Source organism: Lathyrus oleraceus, chromosome 5 (genome assembly GCF_024323335.1).
Source record: "Lathyrus oleraceus cultivar Zhongwan6 chromosome 5, CAAS_Psat_ZW6_1.0, whole genome shotgun sequence".
In the NCBI taxonomy this organism is placed as follows: domain Eukaryota; kingdom Viridiplantae; phylum Streptophyta; class Magnoliopsida; order Fabales; family Fabaceae; genus Lathyrus; species Lathyrus oleraceus.
The window spans coordinates 275,219,184-275,244,665 of NC_066583.1; the positions used below are offsets into that span (position 1 = coordinate 275,219,184).

Below are 25,482 nucleotides of genomic sequence, written 5' to 3' on the forward strand. Positions count from 1 at the left end.
AACTTGTTAGGTCACTTCAAACTTTTGAATTGGGTATTAGTGACATATATGAAAAGAAGAACAAGAGTATAACTTTTGTATTCAACACTGAAGATGAAAAAGACCAATGTGACTTGGATACTGATGAAGGAATGACTAATGCTATTGTACTAATTGGGAGACGATTCAATAAGGTTCTGAAGAGAATGGACAAGAAGTTAAGACCAAATGTCAAGAACAACCCATATGACATCAGGAATAACAGTGACTTTCAGAGAAGAACAAGAACAGAAGAGAAATCCAATCAAGGTAAAGGCATTCAGTGTCATGAGTGTGAAGGATTTGGACACATAAGAGCATAATGCCCCACATATCTCAAGAAACAAAAATGGGGTTGTCTGTTTCTTGGTCTGATGATGATAACTCTAAAAGTGAACCTGGGGATGAAGCTGCCAAACATGTAACTGCTTTAACTAGAAGATGTGATTCTGATGAAGATTCCTGTGATGAAGAAGCATCTTATGATGATATGGATTTCTCTTACAAATAATTGTGCATCAGAAGTGAAGAAGTTTGTCAGCTGGGAGAAAAACATAAGAAAAATATATCTCAACTGCAGGTTGAAAAAGAAAAATATATGTCTACCATCTCTGATCTTCAAGATGAGGTGACTATGTTGACTTCCAAACTTGATAACATGACAAAGTCGTAAGAATGTTGAACAATGGTTCTAACATGACCGGGCAGTGGAACACCCGTTCCCGCTGTCCGGGCAGCGGACCCCCGGCTAACTCTGCGTACTGTGATCGGTCGTCGAAATTTAATTTGATTTTATTTAATTAAAGGAATTAATAATAATAAAGTGTTTATTATTGTCTTGTGGTGATCGGTTATGGCCTTAGTTTTCCTTTGTTTTGTTTTGGGTTTTTAAAATACGACCTGCGTGTCGTGCCTCTCTCTTAATCTCCCAAATGTAACTTCTTTTCTCATCTCACTCCCTCGTATGAAAAACGAGTTTCTTTCATGTAATGTAATGATATGAAGAAAGCAAAGAAGTCAGTGCCAAAGGAGGACAACCTTGAAGATATTGCTTGAAGAAGCTTAGATCATTATAGGTTAGCTTAGGTTCTCTCATTGGCTTGGGAGAACAATTGCGCTAGGGGCCATAACTGTTTCATTATGTTTGTATGTATGTTGATGCATGTGAATGTATGTTGATGCATGTGAATGTATGTTGATGCATGTGAGAGACGGTTTATATGATAAACAAGCCGGTGAGATTAGAAAAATTGCAATTCCCTCAAATTAAATATTAAGTTTATGCTTTCCAAGTTTTAACACTCATCAAGACTAGTAATGGATAATGTAGGTTTCGCCTACGCGAGGTGCATGATCTATATATTAGTAAGGTGCGATGGGATAATTGTAATATCCAACTGTTAAAACAATGGGTCAAACTTAACTAAACAAATTATAATAATATTATATGTGTTTGCTTTCCAAGTTTTGGCACTCATCAAGACTGGTATCGGATATGTAGGTTTCGCCTACGCGAGGTGCATGTTCTGTATTAGTAGGGTGCGATGGGATAAATATAATATCCAACTGCTAAAACGATGAGTCAAACTTGATTATAATTTTCTTATATATGTTTAGAAGCAAGAGTTGGGAATAATCCATATGATGGATTGGAATAAGGAGTTATTCACCCAATTGAAATTTTCGAGAGTTGTATGAGATACAATTGGAAGGAGTTCCTACCTAAATAACCTAGTTTTGTGTAATCCGCCTACGCGGACTTAGAACGAAGTGAAATATGGATCTCGACCCACTAGAAAATCTTCCAACGGGATTTTCCGAATCAGATGATGAGGGTCATTTGTTTTGAATAAAATAGTGGGAGCATATTTAATTAAAGGCCTAATTGAATATGTCAATGATACTTATATTTTCACTAATCCTTATGTAGATTACCATGACAGCAAACACCTCTAACAACATCCTGCGATCAATCCTTGATAAGGAAAAATTGTCTGGGACAAATTTTCTGGATTGGCACCGAAACCTGAGGATTGTCCTCAAACATGATAAAAAGTTGTATGTCTTGGAGACACCTGTTCCTGAAGAGGAACCTCCTAGTTCTGCACCTAAGGCAGAAAGAGATGCTTATAAGAAGCATGTCGATGATGCCAATGAAACTGCTTGTCTCATGCTGGCTACCATGAACTCAGAATTGCAAAAGCAACATGAGAACATGTCAGCATTCGATATGATCGAACACCTGAAGTTGCTCTATCAAGAGCAAGCAAGGCATGAGAGGTTTGAAGTTTCAAAAGCCCTTTTTCAAAGAAAGTTAGCTGAGGGAGCCCCTGTAGGTTCCCATGTACTCAAGATGATTGGGTATGTGGAAAACCTTGAGAGATTGGGTTTTCCCCTCGAAAAGGAACTTGCAACTGATTTGATCTTGCAATCGTTGCCAGATAGTTTCAGTCAATTTGTCCTAAATTTCAATATGATTGATATGGACAAATCTCTTCCTGAACTGCTCGCCATGTTAAGAACTACCGAGCAGAATCTGAAGTCAAAAGGAAAGTCCATTCTGATGATCGAAAATGGAAAGAGATAGAACAAAAGGCCCACTAAGCAGAGTGATAAGGGGAAGGGCAAGGAAGTTGCCAATCCCAGACCCACTGCTGCTTTGAAGCCTAGTGGAGGCATAGCAAAAGAAGGCACATGCTTCCATTGCGGTAAGACCGGACACTGGAAGAGGAACTGCCCAAAGTACCTGGAAGATAAGAAGAATGGAGTAGAGACTTCAACTTCAGGTATTTTTGTTATTAATTTATCTACTTCTGCATCATGGGTATTAGATACTGGATGCATTTCTCACATTTGTACAAATGTGCAGGAACTAAAAAGGAGTAGAGATTTGGCAAAAGGTGAAGTCGACCTACGAGTTGGCTATGGAGCAAAGGTTGCTGCTTTAGCCGTAGGAACTTTTGTATTGACTTTACCTAGTGGTTTAATAATTCAGTTAGAGAACTGTTATTATGTACCTGCAATTAGCAGGAATATTATTTCCATTGCTTGTTTGGACAAGCTTGGTTTTTCATTTATAATAAAGAACAATTGTTGCTCAATTTATTTGAATGATATATTCTATGCTACTGCACAAATGAACAATGGACTATATGTCCTTGATCTTGAAATGCCTATTAATAACATTAATACAAAAGGGTGAAACCTAACGAGTTAAAACCAACTAGGTAAGAATATTAAAACTCTTCGATCAGATCGAAGTGGTGAGTATTTAATCCTAGAGTTTGATGACCATCTGAAAGAGTGTGGGATCCTATCCCAACTTACTCCTCCTGGCACATCCCAATGGAAGGGTGTATCTGAGAGAAGAAATCGAACCCTGTTGGACATGGTCCGATCCATGATGAGTCACACCAATCTTCCAAACTCCTTTTGAGGACATACACCATTGACATCAACTTACCCACTTAACCGTGTTCCATCCAAAAGGTTGAAAAGACACCATATGAGATATGGAGTGGTAAGAGACCACATATGTCTTACATGAAGATTTGGGGTTGCGAAGTTTATGTGAAACGACAAATTTCAACTAAGCTTGAGCCCAAATCTGACAAATGCTTATTTGTGGGGTATCCTAAAGAAACAAGAGGATATTATTTCTACAATCCTTCTAAGGGCAAAGTGTTTGTCGCTCGAACTTGAGTTTTCCTAGAAAGGGATTTTATTTCCAAAGGAATCAGTGGGAGGAAAGTAGAACTTGAAGAAATTCAAGAATCACAAAGTATCGATACACCTATGGAGGAATTAGAGCAGGAAACACAAGTAGTTGTGTAAGAGCAATCTGCTCAAGTAGAACAAGACCAGCGTAGGTCAGGCAGGATACGTCACCTACCTGAGATATATGGATATCTGATCTAGGTGATGTATTACTCATGGATCAAGATGAGCCTGTGACCTACTCATGGAATCTTCATTTTGATGAAACAGTTAAACTGTATGGATTCATCAAGAACGAAGATGAGCCTTGTGTCTACAAGAAGGTTAGTGGGAGCATGATCGTATTCCTGGTATTATATGTAGGTGACATATTACTCATTGGAATCGATATCCCTACCCTGCAACAAGTAAAGTCTTGGTTAGGGAAATGCTTTTCTATGAAGGACCTAGGTGAAGCAGCCTATATATTAGGAATCAGAATCTATAGAGATAGATCACAAAACTGCTTGGCCTAAGTCAGAGTACATACATAGACAAAGTGCTGAGACGCTTTAATATGAATGATTCCAATCTGGTTATGTGTTTTGCTTAAATGGTGGCACTGTGAGCTTGAAAAGTTCAACGCAAGATGCAGTTGCTGATTCTACAACTGAGGCCGAGTATATTGTTGCCTTAAGTGCAGCAAAGGAAGCTGTTTGGATCAATAAACTTGGCATAGTCCCTAGCATTGTGGATCCCATTGGTCTCTATTATGATAACAATGGTGTTATCACACAAGCTAAGGAGCCTAGATCTCACCAACGATCCAAACACATACTTAAGCGTTGTGCGAAATTATGTAAAATACCAACACTTGACAATATAGCTGACCCACTGACAAAGCCTCTTGCGCAGCAGAAGCATGATGGTCATACTAGATCAATGGGCATAAGGGTTATGCCTGATTGGTTCTAGTGCTAGTGGGAGATTGTTGGTGTAAGCCCTAGAGGCCAATACTTTTGGTACTTGTATCGATTTATTTATTAATAATAAAAGGCATTTTCTTTATTATGGTTGATTAATAAAGTCCCTGGAATAGATAGTCCGTTTAATGTATTAAGTGTGACTTAATCATGAGAACACATTGAACATAAGGACACTATTCTTAAAGTATCCGTAGTCGAGCTTTAGTGTGAAGTGGGATAACATTAAAGCATTAAGACTATTATGTTTGTAGACTGATGATCACATCTCATGGATCATGGATAAAGAGTTATCAAGTCTTAAACATAGGTATGAATATTATGAGTAATATTTATACCGGATTGACCCGCTATGAGAATACTATATAGAAAGTTATGCAAAGTGTCATAAGTTATTCTCATGGTGATAATAGTGTATACCACTCTTCGACCTGAAACCACTATGGATCCTAGATGTAGAGTCGAGTGCTTTGTTGCTGATCCAACGTTGTCCGTAACTGGATAACCATAAAGACAGTTGATGGGTACTCCACAAAGCATGCTGAGGGACATGAGTGTCCTAGATGGAATTTGCCCATCCTGCGTAACATGATAAATGTTTATGGGCCCAATATTGAACTGGACAAGGGTGACACGGTCTATACCTTGTGTTCAATATAGACATAAGGGCAAAGGGGTAATTATACACATAATTATTATCACAGGAGGTTTTGTCAGATCACATGACATTTTCGTGACTTGGGTAACAGCGATGTGTTGCTAGATATCGCTCACTGTTTATTATGTTAAATGCGTGATTTAATATAATTGCCAACGTCGCGAAAACCTATAGGGTCACACACAAAGGACAGATTGATGAGAGATAGAATAATTAAGGAACATCGTAAGGTACGGTGTACTTAAGTAGAATACGAAATATGGTAATGTACCAAATACTTAAGTGATTTTGGCATATTATGAGATATGGGCCAAAATGCACTTAAGTGGGCTTTTTGGCTTGAAGCCCACACAAGTGGTTCTATAAATAGAACCCTTTGGGTAGAAGCATTGTAACTCAACACACTGAGACAGAAAACACAACTGAAGAGTTGGAATTTCGTATCTCTCTCTCACTCAAAGCCTTCATTCATAACAGCTAGCACTGCGATTGAAGCAATCCGTTCGTGTGGACTGAGTAGAGACGTTGTCATCATTCAACGTTCGTGATGGCCCCGTGGATCTGTATCAAAGGTTTTGATCATTATCAGAAATCTGCACCAAAGGTTTGAATCGCCACAAGAGGTAACGATTCTATCACTGATCATTCCCATTCGTAAGGATCACTAAATGGAGAAATTTTAAATTCCACTGCGCCTTGGATGGCAATTCTCCTTCACATTGAAGAAGCCCAAGACATCAGCAATATGAGAGCAAATGAACTTGTTAGGTCACTTCAAACTTTTGAATTGGGTATTAGTGACATATATGAAAAGAAGAACAAGAGTATAACTTTTGTATTCAACACTGAAGATGAAAAAGACCAATGTGACTTGGATACTGATGAAGGAATGACTAATGCTATTGTACTAATTGGGAAACGATTTAATAAGGTTCTGAAGAGAATGGACAAGAAGTTAAGACCAAATGTCAAGAACAACCCATATGACATCAGGAATAACAGTGACTTTCAGAGAAGAACAAGAACAGAAGAGAAATCCAATCAAGGTAAAGGCATTCAGTGTCATGAATGTGAAGGATTTGGACACATAAGAGCATAATGCCCCACATATCTCAAGAAACAAAAATGGGGTTGTCTGTTTCTTGGTCTGATGATGATAACTCTAAAAGTGAACCTGGGGATGAAGCTGCCAAACATGTAACTGCTTTAACTAGAAGATGTGATTCTGATGAAGATTCCTGTGATGAAGAAGCATCTTATGATGATCTGGATTTCTCTTACAAATAATTGTGCATCAGAAGTGAAGAAGTTTGTCAGTTGGGAGAAAAACATAAGAAAAATATATCTCAACTGCAGGTTGAAAAAGAAAAATATATGTCTACCATCTCTGATCTTCAAGATGAGGTGACTATGTTGACTTCCAAACTTGATAACATGACAAAGTCGTAAGAATGTTGAACAATGGTTCTAATGTGTTATATGAAGTTCTGCAAGTTGGGAAAGTGGCTGGAGACCTGAAAGGGATATGCTTTAATTATCAATCTTTAAACAAACAAGGAGAAAGCCATGTGATAAACTTTGTTCTTCCAAAAAGGGAGCATGGGCCTAGATGTCTAATCATCTACCTCAACATCATGCCAGACATCAGAATACTCAAACTGGAGGCAAGCTATTGCATTGGAGATGTCATCATTATGTAAATTTTGGTCATATAAAGCCCTTCTGCTTCAAACTATATGACTATCAAAGGCATCCAACACAGTCTAGGGCTAATCAAGTGGTGATTAAAGCTAGAAGGGAATGGATACCCAAGTCTGTCATCACTAGTCTTATATCTCACACCTCTCTTAGAGCTTCAGTTAGAGAAGACTGGTACTTTGACAGTGTATACTCTAGACATATGATAGGGGTCAAGAATTTTTTGGTGGACATTAAGTCTTACTCCACCAGTTACGTCACTTTTGGTGATTGGGCTAAAGGTGAAATTAAAGGAGCTGGAAGACTAGCATGTACAGGACTCCCAAGTTTTGATGATGGTCTGTTGGTAAAAGGTCTGACCGCTAATCTGATTAGTATAAGTCAGTTATGTGATCAAGGTCTTAAAGTTAATTTCACTAAGTCTGAATGTTTGGTCACTAATGAGAAGAATGAAGTTCTGATGAGGGGAGTCAGGTCTAAAGATAATTGTTACTTATTGACACTTCAACAAATTAATTGTTTTTCCACATGCTTGTTATCCAAAGAAGATAAAGTCAAATTGTGGCACCAAAAACTTGGACATTTACATCTGAAAGGCATGAAGAAGATTGTGTCTAAAGAAGCTATCAGAGGTATTCATAAGCTCAAGATTGAGGAAGGAAAAATCGGCGGTGAGTGTCAAATTAGGAATCAAACCAAGATGTCACACCCAAAGTTTCAACATCAGACCACTTCAAAGGTTTTGGAACTTCTTCATATGAATTTAATAGGGCCCATGCAGGTTGAGAGCCTTGGTGGGAAAAGGTATGCCTATGTTGTTATTGATGATTTTTCAAGATTCACATGGGTGAACTTCATCAAGGAAAAATTAGATGTCTTTGAGGTATTCAAAGATTTATGTCAAATGCTTCAAAGAGAGAAGGAAAATGGAATTATCAGGATTAGACGTGACCATGGCAAGGAATTTGAAAATATCAAATTTTCTGAATTTTTCTCCACTGAAGGTATTGTCCATGAGTTCTCTTCTCCCACCACCTCTCAGCAAAACGGAGTTGTTAAGCGCAAGAATAGGACTCTACAAGATTCAGCTAGAGTCATGCTTCATACTAAGCATCTACCCTACCAATTTTGGGTTGAAGCAATGAGTATTGTTTGCTATATTCATAATAGGGTCACTCTGAGAACTGGTACTTCAATTACTCTCTATGAATTATGGAAAGGGAGGGAGCCTATTGTCAAATACTTTCATGTGTTTGGAAGTAAATGTTACATTTTAGCTGATCGATAATAAAGAAGAAAAATGGATCCCAAAAGTGATGAAGGAATATTTATGGGTTACTCTACAAACAACAGAGCTTACAGGGTCTTCAACTCAAGGACCAAAATCCTGATGGAATCCATTAGTGTCGTAGTGGATGATACAATCACGGAGAAAGGAACTGATGTCGAAGAAGATGTTGGAACATCATCTCAACAGACTGACACTTCTGAAAATGAGGGAGTTATTGAGTCAAATAGTGAGCCAGTAGGTACTAAACCAGACAACCATGAAGCCAACAAAGTTCCCTCTATTAGAATTCAGAAAGATCATCCAAAGGAACTTATTATTGGAAATCTTAATGAAGGGATCACCACTAGATCCAGAGATGTGATATCAAATGCTTGCTTTGTCTCAAAGTTTGAACCTAAAAATATGAAGGAGGCCTTGACTGATGAATTTTGGATCAATGTTATGCAAGAAGAACTAGGGCATTTTATAAGGAAAGAAGTATGGGATCTAGTTCATAGGCCTAAAGGGATGAATATACTAACCTTGTTGTTTACACACCGCTAATATATGGAGTGTATTTCTCACTCCTTTCATGTTTATTTTTGTGTTGTTCTTTACACTTGTGGTGTAGATACTCAGGTAGAGATTGAATAACTTTAGCCGGTGCTTGTATTAGAGGATGACATAGTTGGCCTTCTTCATTGATTATCTTTTCACATTGTTTAGTTTTCTGATAATGTAACACTGAGTTGGGAATACATTATTCTATTTTGTTTTTCTGCAAGATGTTGAATTAAAAGATGTTATTGCATTCACTTATCTACCAAATTCTTGTATTCGTCTGTATCGATCATAACTATAACTACTTCCTCCTCCAACTTGAATACCACGTAAAAAAAATTCATAAGTCTAAATAAATAGTAAAAGTAATATTAGGATCAACCTTGATATAGTTAATCATAAGTGAAAATTACCAAATTAAAATTATAAACTAGTTATGGTAGAAGTCTTAGACAAGAGAACATTCTTACATAAACGAGAGTCTTTTATAATGACCACATCTAAATACAATAATGAATTTGTCAATAAAATAAGATTTAGAAACATTGAAAATGAAAAAAAATCAATATCACTTTAATCTATACATATCATGGTGTATATAACTCCACTATTAAATCTTTTGTTTCATCTAAGACAATATTATCAAAGTTATCAAGGGAAAGAACTATCACACTAGATGGAAGACAAAATATCTTCGTGTTAATACCTTCATTAACAATATATTTTATACTAATGATAACATATGAAATATCGACGCTGACAAAATAAAGTTTAAAACATTCAAAATGCTATGAAGAACATAATAGACAACTAACTACCAAGACAATATATACTATAACGGTGACAATCTATAAGACATGAATAATAATGGCAATATGTATGTCTTCAACATCGTACACGACACCGACACGTCAACAATGATAATAATTTAAAAAATTAAATAAATTAAATGTAATCACATGTGTCACTATTCAAGACCGATACTATTCTAATTAAAAATAAATATAATTTTAATAATTAAAGTGATGTATAAAAAATATAATTATATATTAACCAAATGAAGCAAATAATTTTAAAGTATTGTTTAAACTATAAAAAAATATTTCATACAACTTAAAATTTCTAATTACTTAAAAATAGTCTTTCTCCAAATATTTGTTTTGAAGCAAATTCATCAATTGAGTCTTTATATTTTAGTATCTCCAAAAGATCATCAAATAATTAATAAAAGAAATTATAAATTAAAAAAAAAAGAAATTAACAATAACAATATAAAAAGAATCAATAATTAAAAAATGAAAGAAAAACATTAAATCTTTATTTTAATTTTCTTTTTTGTACTATTTATTTATTTAAATAATTTAAATTATTAACATTTATTATAATAATCAAAAAATTATGCAACAATAATTTAAAAAAAATTAACAAAAAAGATTGAACTCACAACCTTTACGAACATGTATCAAAATCACTCCACTGGTCGGTCAATGACAAATACATATTTATTTTGTATTTTATAATTTATTTAATAGAATATTAAATATATATTGTGTTTTATTTAAAATAAAATGAGGTCCTTTAATTTGGAGACTCTAGGCTATGGGTCGTCTTACCCTTACTCAAGATCGGTCCTGCCTACATTATTATGTATAATACTATTTACTTGTCTCATGATACCATAGTTTATGAGCAATTTAATCTCTCATAATATGAGAAGAATGAGTCAAATAATCCTCTTGAAAAATATCACCTTTCATGTAAAGAATACTGATTTGAATAACTCCTCTAATGTTAGTCACAAAGAGATACATTGGATAACTTCTTTGTTTGAAGTTTGTCCCTATTTATATTAACTCTTTTAGTCTGATATGGGACAGGAGCCATCAAAAATTTAAAACAATAAAAATACACTCAATTTTACTTTTTACACAAATAAAAAAATTAAAAATTATCTTATTAAAATTAAAAAATATTTTAGTCATTATAGCGGTAAATTCATGACCATCAAACTATGAATAAGTTTACCGTCAATAAAACCAGAGTCGCCACCGCGTTTTTATTGTTTTCAAAGGAAAAGGGAAAAGTACGAACAAAACCCAAAGATAAGAAGTTTTCAAATCAAAACTAATAATATGTCAGAGATTACAAGAAAGGGGGTTGGTTACACAGAGGGAAGGTGTTAGCACCCAAAGTATCATATGTACTCCTTGGGAGCCCTTTTTTATGTGTGTAGGTGTTTTTGGTATACAAGATGTTTGAGAAAAATAGAGTGTGTGGATGAGAAAAGAATTCATTGATTATATTTTTGTGTTTGACAAGACCTTCGGTCTTGTACCTACGTACTAACATAAAAATGAGGGATCAAAACCTCGTAGTTCGTGGTAACAATTTCAAAGTGAATGAATTGCTTTCAATTAAAAGTTTAGTGAAAAGAGGCACAAAATGGCCTAAAAGTTTGAATGAGTGTTAGTTCTTTTTGTCTTTTGAAATTTTAAGTCAATATGATTAAATTTATTTACCAATTTGATTTAAGAAAAAATTTAAAAATTCATTGGCATAAGGCCAAAGTTTCTAATTTGAAACATGTCTAAGTTTGAAATCACAAGCAAAGAAAGTTTTTGAAAGGGGGAGAGATTTTGAAATTTAAGAAGTGAGAGAAGATGAATAGGCTACCCTAAGCACAAATTTAAAAGTTAAGGGTTGAAAAGATCTGACCAATGGGATGCAATCCAATAGACAAGAATGTCATATAGAAAACCCAATTTCCCTTTGGACTTTGAATAAAGCACCAATCAACAAACAATTAGCAATATCAAACATCATTAAGATCAAAGCATCAAATAAAGATGACCATATCCAAGCAAGCAAATCCACAACTAACAGTCTTCTTTGTCTTCTCATGTATCAGATGAAATACTCCTTGATCAACTCATAATAAGACATTAGACACAAGATCAAAATAACAATTGGCATCAAGACAATGTAGCAGATGAACTCAAATGGATCACAATACTTGCATCAAATGAAGGCTCAAATCACAATAACTTGGTCTCTGAATGTTGGCATTGGCCAAGTCCTTTTGCATATGGAATATTGCATAATCCTAAGTCCAAAACTTCAGATCAAACTCAACAGTCCACACAAACGTTTTTTAGGGGTTTTTGTTGTTTATTAGGTATTTTAAGGTCCTAAGACCACAAACACAAGCAAGATATACAAACAAATATATACAATCACAATATGTGGCTCAAATGAGTAAAGTAAAAATGGCATAAACATAAACAAGTTTAAAGAAATGAAAATGGCAATGAATGATAAATGACTTGAAATTAAATTGCATAAAGTAAATGACTTGAAAGTAAAGTAAAGTTAAGAATAGTTAGTGTTAGTCAAAGTTAATTAGATGTTAGTAGGTTTTGCTTTTTAATTGATTAAGTCATTCTTTAGAGAACACTCAACCCTCTATTCACAAGCATGGATCCTTGAACCAAGACATCTTCCATAGGAAGGAAAAAATGCAAAATTTCCACACAATACCATGAAAGAGGGGATACTTACAATCCCACTTACTAGAATGATATGCCTTTAGGGTCAAAATTTAGCTCTATGTTAAGCAATCGTAATTGGACTTATGTAGAAGTCACAACTATCTGAGGTCGGGAAATAAAAATTTAGGTGTTAAGGCATGCTAGAGATTTGGTATAATGGACCAAACTCCTAAAACATACCACACACTAAAAGAAAAGATCAAAAGGGGTGGACCTATCTTATCCATACTTGTATTGGTTCATCTGACACAAAGTCATGGATGAACCAATTAGCCTTAGGATATTGAGACTTCATTGATCAATGAAAGGAATGGGAAAGAAAGGGGATGAAGATGAAAGGGGATGGGAGATGAGAGAAACACAAATTGGTCATGGGAGGAATTTTATCAAATTAAAATCATTCATTCATTTTGTGAGATGAAATGTACATTTCATCAATCCCCTAAATCCAATGATTTTAATCCAACAAAAGTCAAATAAACCTTGACCAAGGCCCAAACAAATAGTCAAACATCACAAGACCGTGGCAATAGCTCAACATAATTTTTACACAATTAATCAATTAAAAATCAAATTAAAAATGAATTAAATTTCAATTTAAATTGGCCAAAACCTAAAACCTCTTCAAAATACCAAATAAATGGTCAAGAGATTTATCCTAGATCAATAAAGGTAAAAGGACCTTAGACAAAAAATTTCATGATTTTTGAAAAGTCATAAGTATTTTTAAACAATTAAAAATATGCACAAAAACAAATAATTCATGAAAAATATCAAAGTTAATCCAAAAAATAATTTTAATTTAGAAAATGAAAGAGAAAAATATTTAAAGATTTTTGGTGAAAATCCCATATTTTTGGATTAAAAACGAATTTAATATGAATTAAACAAAATAAATGGATTAAATATAAAATTAAAAATTAAAAAGAAATTCAAAAAAACAAGGGCCATCAAATCTCCCTTATTAATTGAGGTGACAGATCTGATGGCCAAGCGCGCGCTTCCACCAAACGCTTCAGTCAATGCATGCACACACACAATATTCAAAAGTAAGGGCCCTGATTAAAACGTGGAACCAAGATCAGATGGTCTGAACAATGCCAGCACACCACCAAAGCCCTAGCTCCGGTCATCTTCTCCGGTGAGGACCACCAGACTGGTACAACCAAAACTTCATGAAAAGCGGAAAATGAATACACTAATTTGAAGAAAAAATGCTCAGGAGCACGAATCTGACCTCCATTTTTTTTTCTAATTCCAAGTATATTGAAAGATACATGGATTTGAAATTTGAGGTTCATGATCTGAGTTGCTTCGATTTGACCTCAAAGCAACTCAACCTTGTTGCCTATATTGGTAGGACTTCAGCCAACCAAAAATCACAAAGAATGGTGAAGAATTGAGAGAGAATTGAAGAGATGAAGTTTCTGAAAAATCACCTTCGAGTTGCTTCAAATTCACTTGATCTTGATTTAGATTTGCTTGCTTTCTCTTCCTCTTGCTTGTAGTGATCAATTGAGATGAAAATGACAATGACTTCTTGGAGTTTGAACTTCCAAATAGAAGATGAAGTTCAAGCTCGATTTCAAATGAAACATTCAAGAATTCTATGGAATGGAGGGTTTGGATTACTCTGGCAAAGCTTGGGCAAGGTGTTGATGAACTTCAGAGCTCATTGCACTTGTATTTATAGCCAATGCATATGCTTTTCACACACTTCCATTTGAATATCCAAAATTAGTAACTTCTTTCATGAGCTAGCACGAGCGTGTGCAAAGCCCAAATAATAATTTAAAAAGGTCTAAAATCGTGCACAGGTCATGCTGAAAGCAATGCATTAAGCCATGCAATGTTGAAATGAGTTTGATCATGAAATCCTTCCAAATGGTACCATACATTTCACCCATGTGTAAGTCCTTCAATATTGATCCAAATGAGATGATCTTAGACTTTTTGGAAAGGTAAGATCAAGGGGAACAACTTTTATGTTGAACACCTTTTCATTTGAAGCTTTGATAATGATGAATTTTAAGGTGGAAGTTTAGAAAATTAAACATATTTGAAAATTTTCTAAGTACCAAGTCATATGTTCACTTCTTCCATCTTGAATAACTTTTGTTATGGACTTCAAATGGAAAAACTTCTTTCATCAAAGTTATATATCTTTCAAACATCTTTAATTTGATCACAAATTTGACCTAATTTGGATTTTGCATGAAGGAGTTATGTATTTTAGAAGTTGAGGAAAATCACTTGTTTAATGGTAATGACCCAAAATGACCTATAATGTTTCTTCTTGGCACATGCATTTTCAAGTTGAATTTGAACTTCCTCCAAACATAAAAGTTGAAGTAGACATCTTGAATTTGATCATGAAATTTTAATGGCTTTCCTATCATAAAAATTGAACAAGTTATGATCTTGGGAAGTTGACCTCCTAACTAGGGTTCAGACAAAATGACTTATAATATTTCATCATAAAAAATGACTTTCTAAGCAAAACTAGCTCTTGATGTCAACATGAAAGTTGTTTGGAATGTCATTTTGAGTAATGTTTCTCTTGGAATAATTTTCATATGACAAAAATTGTAGGAGATAGGGTCTAGGGAACCCCAGTTTTGACTAGTTGACTTTCTCTGGTCAACCACCATGAACCATCTTACTAGCTTGACATTCTCTTGATTTTGGGGACTCATGGAAGATCATATATGTGTAAGATGATGTAATATAAAGTATCCCTTGAAATATTTGATCACATGTTGAAGAAACTTGCTGAGGAAGTCACACAAGATACCCAAATGGATTAGGGTTTCCAAGGTCAACAAGCTTCAAACTCTTGATGAATTCTTGATCAAAATGATATGTGAAGACCATGGGGATCCATATATAATGTATAGAGCCATTGTGAACCATTTCTTGATTGGTCTCCTTGCATTGAGGGTCTCGAACCCTATATACGAACTTGATGAGGCATAGGTGAGCACACACACTACCTACAAAAGAGTTAAACTATACATAGACATATTTTTGGCATTTTGGTTAGTAAATAATGAAAAATAAAGTATGATACAATCAAATGTGATTAGTGATCTCTCCCAATGCAAACCCAATGAATGAGGGGTAAGGAGGATGCTAATGTGTGATCCAAAGGCAATGCATATGATGAGATATCACGAGGGATCTTAGGGTCAAAATTGGGATCTTACCGTTATTTTACATATTTGAGAAGTTTGTAAAACGAATTCGACCCGTTTACATAATCATGCTTGTATTTTAATAAATAAGAATGTATGACCGCATCTTTAACGTGTCCCTCCTACTCTATTTTATTTTTTTCCGGGTATTTGCAAACCCAAACATCTTCGCATAAATGGAGAGTGACATGCTAAATGGTCTAGCCTATTATGCTGGCTTTTTTTTTTATCAAGAGTGGTTGTGGGCTTAGTAATGGCGAGTGGGTTTATTATTATAATTTTAATAATAAATAAATTAATAATTAAATAAATAAATAGAAAAAAGGGTTTGGGTTTGAGGGTAAACCAGTGTGAGAAGTGTACAAAATATACGAGCAGCAGAAGACCGGCTTCGGAGGAGAGGATCGGCACGAATATCGGTTCTTCCCTTCCTTGTGGCGAAATAAACCGGTTCAGTTACCATCATTTGACCGCTGAAACCGGATCCACTCAAATCCAACCCAACCGGAGCACTACTTCTGTATACCCTAACCGGTCCATCTCCACGGTTCTCTTCTCTCTCACACGAACTCGGTTCTTCTCTCCCACTCATAAATCGATCCAATAAACCGGCTATGTATGTACTTTCATTCTTCCTCGTATGTCTTTTCTTAAATTGTCGTTTTTTATTTGATAAACTTAAGGTTTATGCTGCAAAGATTGAAACTTTACGATAATTTATCAGTATAGGGATTGAATATGAACTTGGGTCATGACTAATGAGAAATTGCTTGTTGTTTGTTGTAGTTTACACTAACTGGGTTGTTCTATGGATTCAAATCTTGAACCGGTGCCAATTACTTCACAAAAACATGACCCAGCTTGGAAGCATTGTCAGTTGTTTAAGAATGGGGAGAAAGTGCAACTCAAGTGTATATATTGTCTTAAGATGTTCAAAGGTGGTGGGATTCATAGGTTTAAGGAACACCTTGCTTGTCAGAAAGGGAATGCTTCAATGTGCAGCAGTGTCCCTGCTGATGTTAGGATTCATATGCAACAGAGTTTGGATGGGGTTGTGGTGAAAAAGAGGAAGAGACAGAAAATTGAGGAAGAGATTATGAATGTTAATCCTTTAGCTACTGTTTTGAATGGTGCTTCTAATCAAATGGATGTGAATCATATGGTGCAGCAGCCTATTGGAGTTCTTGATTCAGTGGAACAAAATTCATGTCACATGTTACAGTCTCCGGGTGATGGAATGAGTAAAAGTGTAGAGAGAAGGAAGAAGATTAGAGCTACTAAGAATCCTGCAGTAGTGGTTTATTCAAACTCTGAGGCTGAGACTGTTGTTGCCGCTGTGGAGAAGAATGCGTTGTTTCCGAAAAAGGTGGACAATCATATTCATATGGCTATAGGAAGGTTTTTGTATGATATCGGTGCGCCTCTTGATGCTGTGAACTCGATATATTTTGAGCAAATGGTTGAAGCAATTGCTTCCGGGGGGTCGGGTTTTCAACGTCCCTCACATCATGAGCTTCGTGGCTGGGTCCTGAAAAACTCTGTGGAAGATGTGAAGAATGATATTGATAGATGCAAGATGACATGGGGGAGGACTGGCTGTTCCATTTTGGTTGATCAATGGACTACAGAAGCTGGTAGAATACTTATAAGTTTTTTGGCTTATTGTTCTGAAGGTATAGTCTTTCTGAAATCCTTGGATGCGACTGAGATATCGACATCGGCGGAGTTTTTATACGAGTTGATAAAACAAGTAGTGGAAGAAGTTGGGGTCGCGCAAGTTGTGCAAGTGATTACATCGGGAGAAGAACAGTATGCTGTTGCCGGAAAAAGGCTAACCGATGCTTTTCCTAACATTTATTGGAGTCCTTCTGCAGCTCATTGCATCGATTTGATACTTGAAGATTTCGGAAATCTTGAGTGGATTAGTGCGGTAATTGAACAAGCTAAATCTGTCACGAGATTTGTCTACAATTACAGCGCAATTTTGAATATGGTTAGAAGGTATACTTTGGGGAATGATATTGTGGATCCCTCGTCCTCGCGTTTCACGACAAACTTCACCACATTGAAACGAATGGTTGATCTTAGACACAATTTACAGGCCATGGTTACTTCTCAGGAATGGATGGATTGCCCATATTCAAAGAAAACAGCAGGCTTGGAAATGTTGGATATTCTAAGCAATCAAACATTTTGGTCGTCGTGTGAAATGATTGTCCGTCTGACACTTCCACTCTTGAGAGTTCTGAGAATAGCTTCGAGTGAGATGAGACCTGCAATGGGATACACTTACGCTGGCATGTACCGAGCAAAAGAAGCCATTAAAAAAGCGCTTCTCAAGAGGGAGGATTATATGGTGTACTGGAATATTATACATCAAAGATGGGATAGGCTTTGGCATCATCCTCTTCAAGCCGCAGGCTTCTTTCTTAATCCGAAATTCTTCTATAGCATTCAAGGGGATATACACAGCGAGATTCTCTCCGGGATGTTCGACTGCATAGAGAGATTGGTACCTGATACACGAGTCCAAGATAAAATTATCAAAGAGTTAAACTTGTATAAGTCGGCCGCAGGAGACTTTGGGAGAAAGATGGCAATCAGAGCTAGAGATAATCTGCTTCCTTGTAAGTGGCCAATAAGCGACTCACTCAGATAGTATCATACTCGTATATTCGGTCGCTATGTCGTGATTTAACTTTTCTAACTTCAAGCAGCATCTTTGAAATTTTCACTTACATTTTCCGTTTTTGTAGCTGAATGGTGGTCAACATATGGAGGAGGCTGTCCTAACTTGTCACGCTTAGCAATTCGCATTCTTAGCCAAACATCAAGTGTGATATTCTGCAAGAGAAACCAAATTCCTTTTGAACAAATAATCAATACAAGGAATTATATAGAGCGCCAACATCTTACTGATCTCGTCTTTGTTCAATACAACTTACGATTGAGACAAATGTAAGCTTGAAATGTTGTATATCAATAAATTGTTTCAATACCGTTGAAACCGACTTGAGCCTATATTGATTGAATCGTTGGATTTTCTTTCAGGTTTATGAATAAAGAACAAGAATCTAGTGACCCCTTGTCATTCGATAACATGTCTAATGTCGAAGACTGGATCAGGCCACGGGAGTTATACTTAGAAGAGTACGGGAACTCCGATTGGATGACACTCGATTCGTCCTCCATTAACACAATGCTTTTAAGGCCTTTAAATGATGAACCTGAAGAAATTTGTGAAGGTAAACAATAGTCTATTTTCACAAATGTGGAAACTACTGGTAGAGGCTAGTGAGGTAGAAAATGTGATTGACTAACATGTTTTCATCGGTTTGCAGGGTTTGATGATCATGAGATTTTCATTAGTCAGAAAGACGATGAGAATGTGAATCCTGGAGACTCGTTCGAAAACCATTAGCGAACGATGAAAAGAACCATGCTTGATTGCTGGTATGAAAACTAATCTTAAAATTAGAGGGAAAGTAGGGAGGAGTTTACTGGACAGGTGAAAGGAAATAAGTTGTTGATGTATCAGTTGGTATATGATTGGCAATGTTCTTGTACAGTAGTTGATTGTTTTGTAGTATTTCTTACACTAGAGTTTACAACTTTGGGAAAATAGAGAACCTCCTAATTTTCATTTTTGATCGAATTAATGTAGGTTCCACCATTTTGAACATGGATAATAAGATAAAATGGTGGAATCTGTATAAATTTTATTTAATACAAATGTAGAAAGAATATTATTCTTATGTGAGTGATTTTCAGTGATTATTTTCATTTTATTTATAGATAGAAAAATTGAATAATACTTTTAACAATTTTTTTTCGGTTAATTAGTCTACTTGCCGAAATTAACCATAATTTGGATGAATAAGCGGTGTGTCGCAGGTTCGAATCCGTGTCCCTACACTTGATGTCTGGTGTCGCAGGTTCAAATCCGTGTCCCTATGCTTGATGTCTCTGCACAGCTACTAACCGAGTTGGTTTAACGGGATTAACAAATTATCTTTATTTATTAAGTATTGAAATATTTATTATTATTATTATTATTATTATTATTATTATTATTATTATTATATTACAAAGAAAAAAGTATTAATTTTAAAATGGTGTATATAATATTAATTAGATGAAAAAAAATCGCATTGAAGATAAGAACGGTCAAACAATTTCAACACATTTTCATTTATCATTGATTTATTAAAGATGAGTGGTGAACAATTTTTATTTAAATATATTTTAAAAAATAGATTGAAGATAGATATCATATTTGAAATTATTGAAACTTAAATATTTTTCATTCATTAAAATTAACAAAAACAAACCCATATAAGTGGAGTGTGTTTCAAAATCAGATTAAAATAATATCAAGTAATTAATGATATATATACTATTGTTTAACGTTATAGAAAATACTGTTGGGAAAATATTTTTAATCAATTTAGTGATACATTTTTGTTGTATTCTTATAATAGAATACATTTTCTTTATTTATGTTAATAACATATAATTTTACATAAATTTTAATTTCATCATAAATTTCATCATAAATTTCACTTCTATCACCTTCATAGTTGCGGTCTTCACGGCAGACAACACCATTTCAGTTGATTCTCATATGAGCTTGTATGATTTTGATATTCTTAAAAGGTTTAAGATTTTTATCCGGCCTCCACAAGCTCCTAATGTTGTAGAGGTCATTTAGTCGTTGAACTCTGATGGTACTTTTCCCCTTCTGATATTTTGGCTTGTGGGGTCTTGCTAGAGATCATAATGGATTTTTTTTAGAGTTTGCCTCCTTTTTTGGGGTCTTTAGTTCTATTATTGTCGAATTCTCGGATGTTATGTTAACAATTGAATTCGCTAATGAGAATAATTGGAGTAATGTTTGGTTGGAATCGGACTCGACGGCGGTGGTTAAAGTTTTTTCTTCTTCGTATTGTGTCCCTTGGTTGATCAGGATTCGTTGGATTAATTGCATTAATTTAGTTTCTAAGTGAAATTTTGTTGTCTCTCATACTTTTAAAGAAGAAAATAATTGTACAGATATCCTTGCTAATTTAAGTTTATCTTTGACGGATACTTCTCGTTTCTTCTGTGTACTTTTGTGTATTAGTTTGATTTAGTCTTCTTTAATTTGTTCGGTCTTGAGAGGTTTTTGGTTTGATCACTATTTTTCTTAATTTGTTGCCTCATTCAAAAATAAAATATATTTTATTAATTAGTATATTTTAGTGTACATGCAATTGAAAAATAACACACTTTTCTTGTATTTAATACCTCACTCTTCTCATGTATTTTCCATCAATTATACACATCATTATAATTATTAATTTAATTGTATAAATCTCAATTAATAACGCACAATGTCGTAAGTATTTTTTTAACTAATTGATAAACATTTCATATTTAGATGAATGACACATTTTTCCTCCATATTTACATCAGTGTTTTATATTAGAAAGAATGTTTAATGCAAATATTAATTTATTTCGTGTTTGGATATTTGATATGATTTTTTAACTATCTTTTCTTTTTTATACATCAGTAAAAATGTTAGTTTACTATTTATATTAGTCTCGTTTAGATTTCAAGAGAATAAAGAAAGTGCCATAGTGATTTAAATAACTAACTAATTAGTTTAAAGTATTATAAGTAAGTGGGTCGATTATTTAGTTTAAAATACTATAACTTCTATAAGTGAAAATGGTCGTGAAGAAAAAAAAAACACAAAGCCTTGACAAAGACGTGGGAAAGGGATAAAAGACAAAAAGTCAATAAAAGACAAAAAGTCAAATGAAAAAATGACAATAATTTATTTTGATTTCTGTAATTTTTGTTTTGTTTGAATCCTTATATTTAGTAAATTAACGAATTTTTTATTTTGATTTCTGTAATTTTTGTTTTGTTTGAGTCCTTATATCTTATATTTTGTGTTCGTTTTAATCCCTAAAGTCAAAATCCGCAGATATCTTCAGATTTTCTTACGGATTTCATTTTTAGGGACTCAAATCAACACAAAAGTGAGGTATAGGAACTCAAACAAAAAAAGAAAATACAAATGTCAAAATCAAAAACTCGATAACTTACCGGGATCAAAAGACTATTTAAGTCTAAATTTAATTATAGTCATTGATCTTTTATTAAACAGATTTTTATGGATGCATTGACGATGATGACGAGCAATTGACCTAGATTATTTAACAATTTACCTACATTAATTTCAGCGGTAGGTGAAAGCATGGACTATTAAAAATGCATTGTATTTCATTAACTAAAACTAACAAAAAGTAATTTAAATAATTGAATATTTTAAGAAATCAAATTAAAATAATATTTAAGCAATATCCATATTTCTCAAAACATACCTCCATAATCAATAGTTATACATTTTTTTTTCTCTCTATTGTCATTGGTGACAACTCCATGTAGTTTAGGATTGTCATAGATTTTTGTGATTGTTATGTTGTTAGAGTAAAATCACACAAGATAGTGAGAAAATTTGCATACTAGTGTTTTTTTAGATGAATTAAATATCGACATTTACAAGCATCTTTTGGCCTGGATCATAGGCTTTAAGTAGCAGTGCTCATACCTCTTAGGAGCGTGGGGGAATGAGTGGTTATCCCTCCATTCTTTCGGAGAATGTGTCCCTCAACTTTGGCATGTCGTTATTGAGCATGGACATGTCACTTCCCACGTTGTCGCGGGTAGGCAAGCAATCCATTCAACGATAGTTCATTATGATAAATGCGCGAACAATGAAAATGAAGGGTGTTTTGGGGCCTTGCTTTGGGCGACATGCATTAGTCGCTTGTTCTTGGTGAATATTATATTTCCTTCTATGTATTTCTTATAAATATACTAGTACACGGTCCCTTAAGCACAAAACTTTGTAGAATGAGAAGTAATTTAATCTCATACCTCTCCACGAAGATCCAATTGGAGTTCCTCAGACAAGACTTTAAGCTGAGTTTATCAGAAGAGAATTTAAGTTGAGTCCCCCATAAGAGACTTTAAATTGAATCCTCCAGACGAGACTTTAAGTTGGTTTCACTAGGAGAGACTTTAAGTTGAATCCCTCAGGCGATACTTTTAGTTGAGTCCCTTAGGCAAGATTTTAAATTGAGTCACGAGTAGGCATGACAACATAACTCATACCCGCGGGTACCCATCTGAATTCGTCCCTTATTTGACGGGGAAAATGCGTTTTGAATGAGTTTGAGTTCAGGTTTGGGTTTTCCTCGATTATAAAATATGAGGATGGATCGGGTAATGAGGACACTAGTACCCACCCCGAACCCGTCCTCGAATCTGCCTCGTTTATTTTATTATATGCTTTATTATTTTTGTTTTGATAATTTAGAATATTAATATGTGGTTAATGTTTTGATATTTTGATTCGTATTTATTATTTAAAATATTTGAAATGTGTGCATGAAATTTTTTTCGATTTTTATTTTATTTTATTATTTGTAATATAATTTTATTTTGGAAAAATAAATATTTTTAGTTAAAAAAAATGATTTCACTAAATAGATGGCGGCGGGGCGAGGATATCTGAATCCAACCCGAACCTGTTTAGGATGAATTTGAGTTTTAATTCTCCATCCTCGATGGGGTTTGAGGCAGGGGACGAGGATTGTTTGAGAATTAGGTTTGGGTTTTGGGGAGGTAAAAATCGTCTCTGACCCGCCCTGTTGCCATGCCTAGTCACGAGTGAGACTTTAAGTTGAGTTCCTCATGAGAGACTTTAAGCAAAATCCCTCAGGAGAGGGTTTAAATTTAGTCCCCTAGTTCAGAATTTTGGTGGAGTCCCTCAGATGAGACTTTAAATTGAGTCCCTCATATGAGACTTTAAGTTGAGTCTCCCAGACAAGACTTTAAGTTGAGTCTAAAATCAAAAGGGGAAGATGAGCCTTCCTAACCAACATGAAATATATGAAATAAAATATTAATAGAAGCCTCACGATCCAAATATCAACACACATATTGGAAGGCTCGTAAGAATGCCCAACGGTTGGGATGTAACTATGAAGGCGCCAGAACCAGATATCATAGAACCTCTTATTCAAAAGGAGTAAAAGGAAGAAACCCACTTATCTAAAGACCACATAAAACATGGGAAAAATTTATGGGGAAAACTTCGACAAATCCTATCAGTAAGAGAAAGAATAATAATCTTCCAAGCACCCGCACGACCTTCCACTTCAGTAACAACATCCTAGTTCTCTCAGTCATACTAACTATAGTAGATTGAGGGAGTTCCTTAATAAATATTATCAACCAAAAAAGAAGAAGGTGCACACCTAATCATTAAAGATATGTTCAAATGGGTATCTAATGGCAGGAGACATTGCATCAAGATACATATATAAGAAAGTAAGAGGCAAAAAAGACTATCATATACTAAGTATCCCTCCTAGAAAATCACCAAAAATGAAGATAAAGTAAAAACAAGGAAACTTACTAGTTAGATAAGATGAAATAGATAAAGCTAAGCATAGAGAAAATCTTGAATGCAACAACAGATAAAAGTAAGGTAGTCCAATCGATTGCAAATAGTATGTGAATAACAACAAATGGGAAAAGTTGAAAGTCTTAACACTTTGAAGTATTTATACTAGAACGAAATGAAGTGCGAAAGGGTAAATGCTCAAACTAAGGAAGTACAAACGTAATGGTAGACTGAACATTAGTCGATAGATAAGATACACAGGGCCAAGAGTGGTGTGAGCATCATTATGGAAGATATATTTCCTAGGAAACCCATCATAAGGGGTCTAGAGGCATCCCATCCCGCTACTAGCCCAAAGTTGAAATATAAAAGATTATAGAGAAGGAAAGAATTGTGAAGTAACACTTGTCACCAATGGTAGAATCTAGTGATACCGGGAAGACAAAAGAGAAATACATAAAAGAGGTGAATGGATTTACATTAAAATCATTTCACAAGTATAGAATAACGAGAAGATTCACAATCCTAATCATGACTTCATCATACTATGCAGGAGGGGAAACCATTCCTACTTGGACAGAAACAAATGAGAAATCGACCCAATGACTTACTTACCTGTGAATGTGATCATTGTTGGTTGCACATAAAGGTGACGTAAGGGTAGTAATATCATAAATATGTAACCAAACAAAAGGTTTTATGGTCTAGAGAATAGGTGTAAACCTATCATAGAAAACATTAGACTCAAGCATAGAAGAGAATGCTAGATCGTTGGATTATAAAATGACTCATATTGCTCCATCTGGAAATGTAAATGGTATGAATGGAAACTATAGAGGAAATGTTAGTAATGACTATAATAGAATCCCTATAAAAGGGGACGAAAGGCGACAAATCAGAGACACACTCAGAAAAACCTAAAAAAATATTCCTTTCCTTACCTCAATAAATTACTGACTTGAGCGTTAGAGTGTGTTTTGTAAGTACCACCTCATTTCTTTTCTTTCCTGACGTCTAACCAAATCTAGAAAAAACCAAATGGCCCAGAATCTCATTTGAAACAATTATTTAATTTAAACTTCCAACATTCTGTTGGATTATTTTGGTATAGGCAGGTCATAATGAAGATCTAGAAGAAGAAGTATATATGGACGTTCTTCCTGGATTTGAAAACAAAATTTGGATCAAATGTATGAAAACTAAATAAGTCTTTGTATGGATTAAAGCAATCCCCTAGAACTTTGTTTGAAAATTCACTCAGTCCATGAAGAAATAGGGGTACATCTAAGCACATCCTAACCGCACCTTCTTCACAAAGTTCTCCCACGATGCGAAAGTTGCTTCCCTGATTGTTTATGTTGAAGATATTGTCCTTACTGGAGACGATATAGT

The 25,482-nt window shown here is 34.7% G+C and overlaps 1 protein-coding gene across 1 annotated transcript; it reads left to right on the plus strand.

Annotated features, from left to right (window-relative positions):
• The first annotated feature begins 15,954 nt into the window (after positions 1-15,954).
• LOC127083841 (uncharacterized) lies at positions 15,955-19,381 on the plus strand. The gene is made up of 5 exons (XM_051024178.1): positions 15,955-16,242; positions 16,413-18,253; positions 18,383-18,584; positions 18,678-18,871; positions 18,968-19,381. The coding sequence occupies exons 2-5, from the start codon at positions 16,435-16,437 to the stop codon at positions 19,045-19,047; spliced, it is 2,295 nt and encodes a 764-aa protein (XP_050880135.1). The 5' UTR covers positions 15,955-16,242; positions 16,413-16,434; the 3' UTR covers positions 19,048-19,381.
• Positions 19,382-25,482: the final 6,101 nt, after the last annotated feature.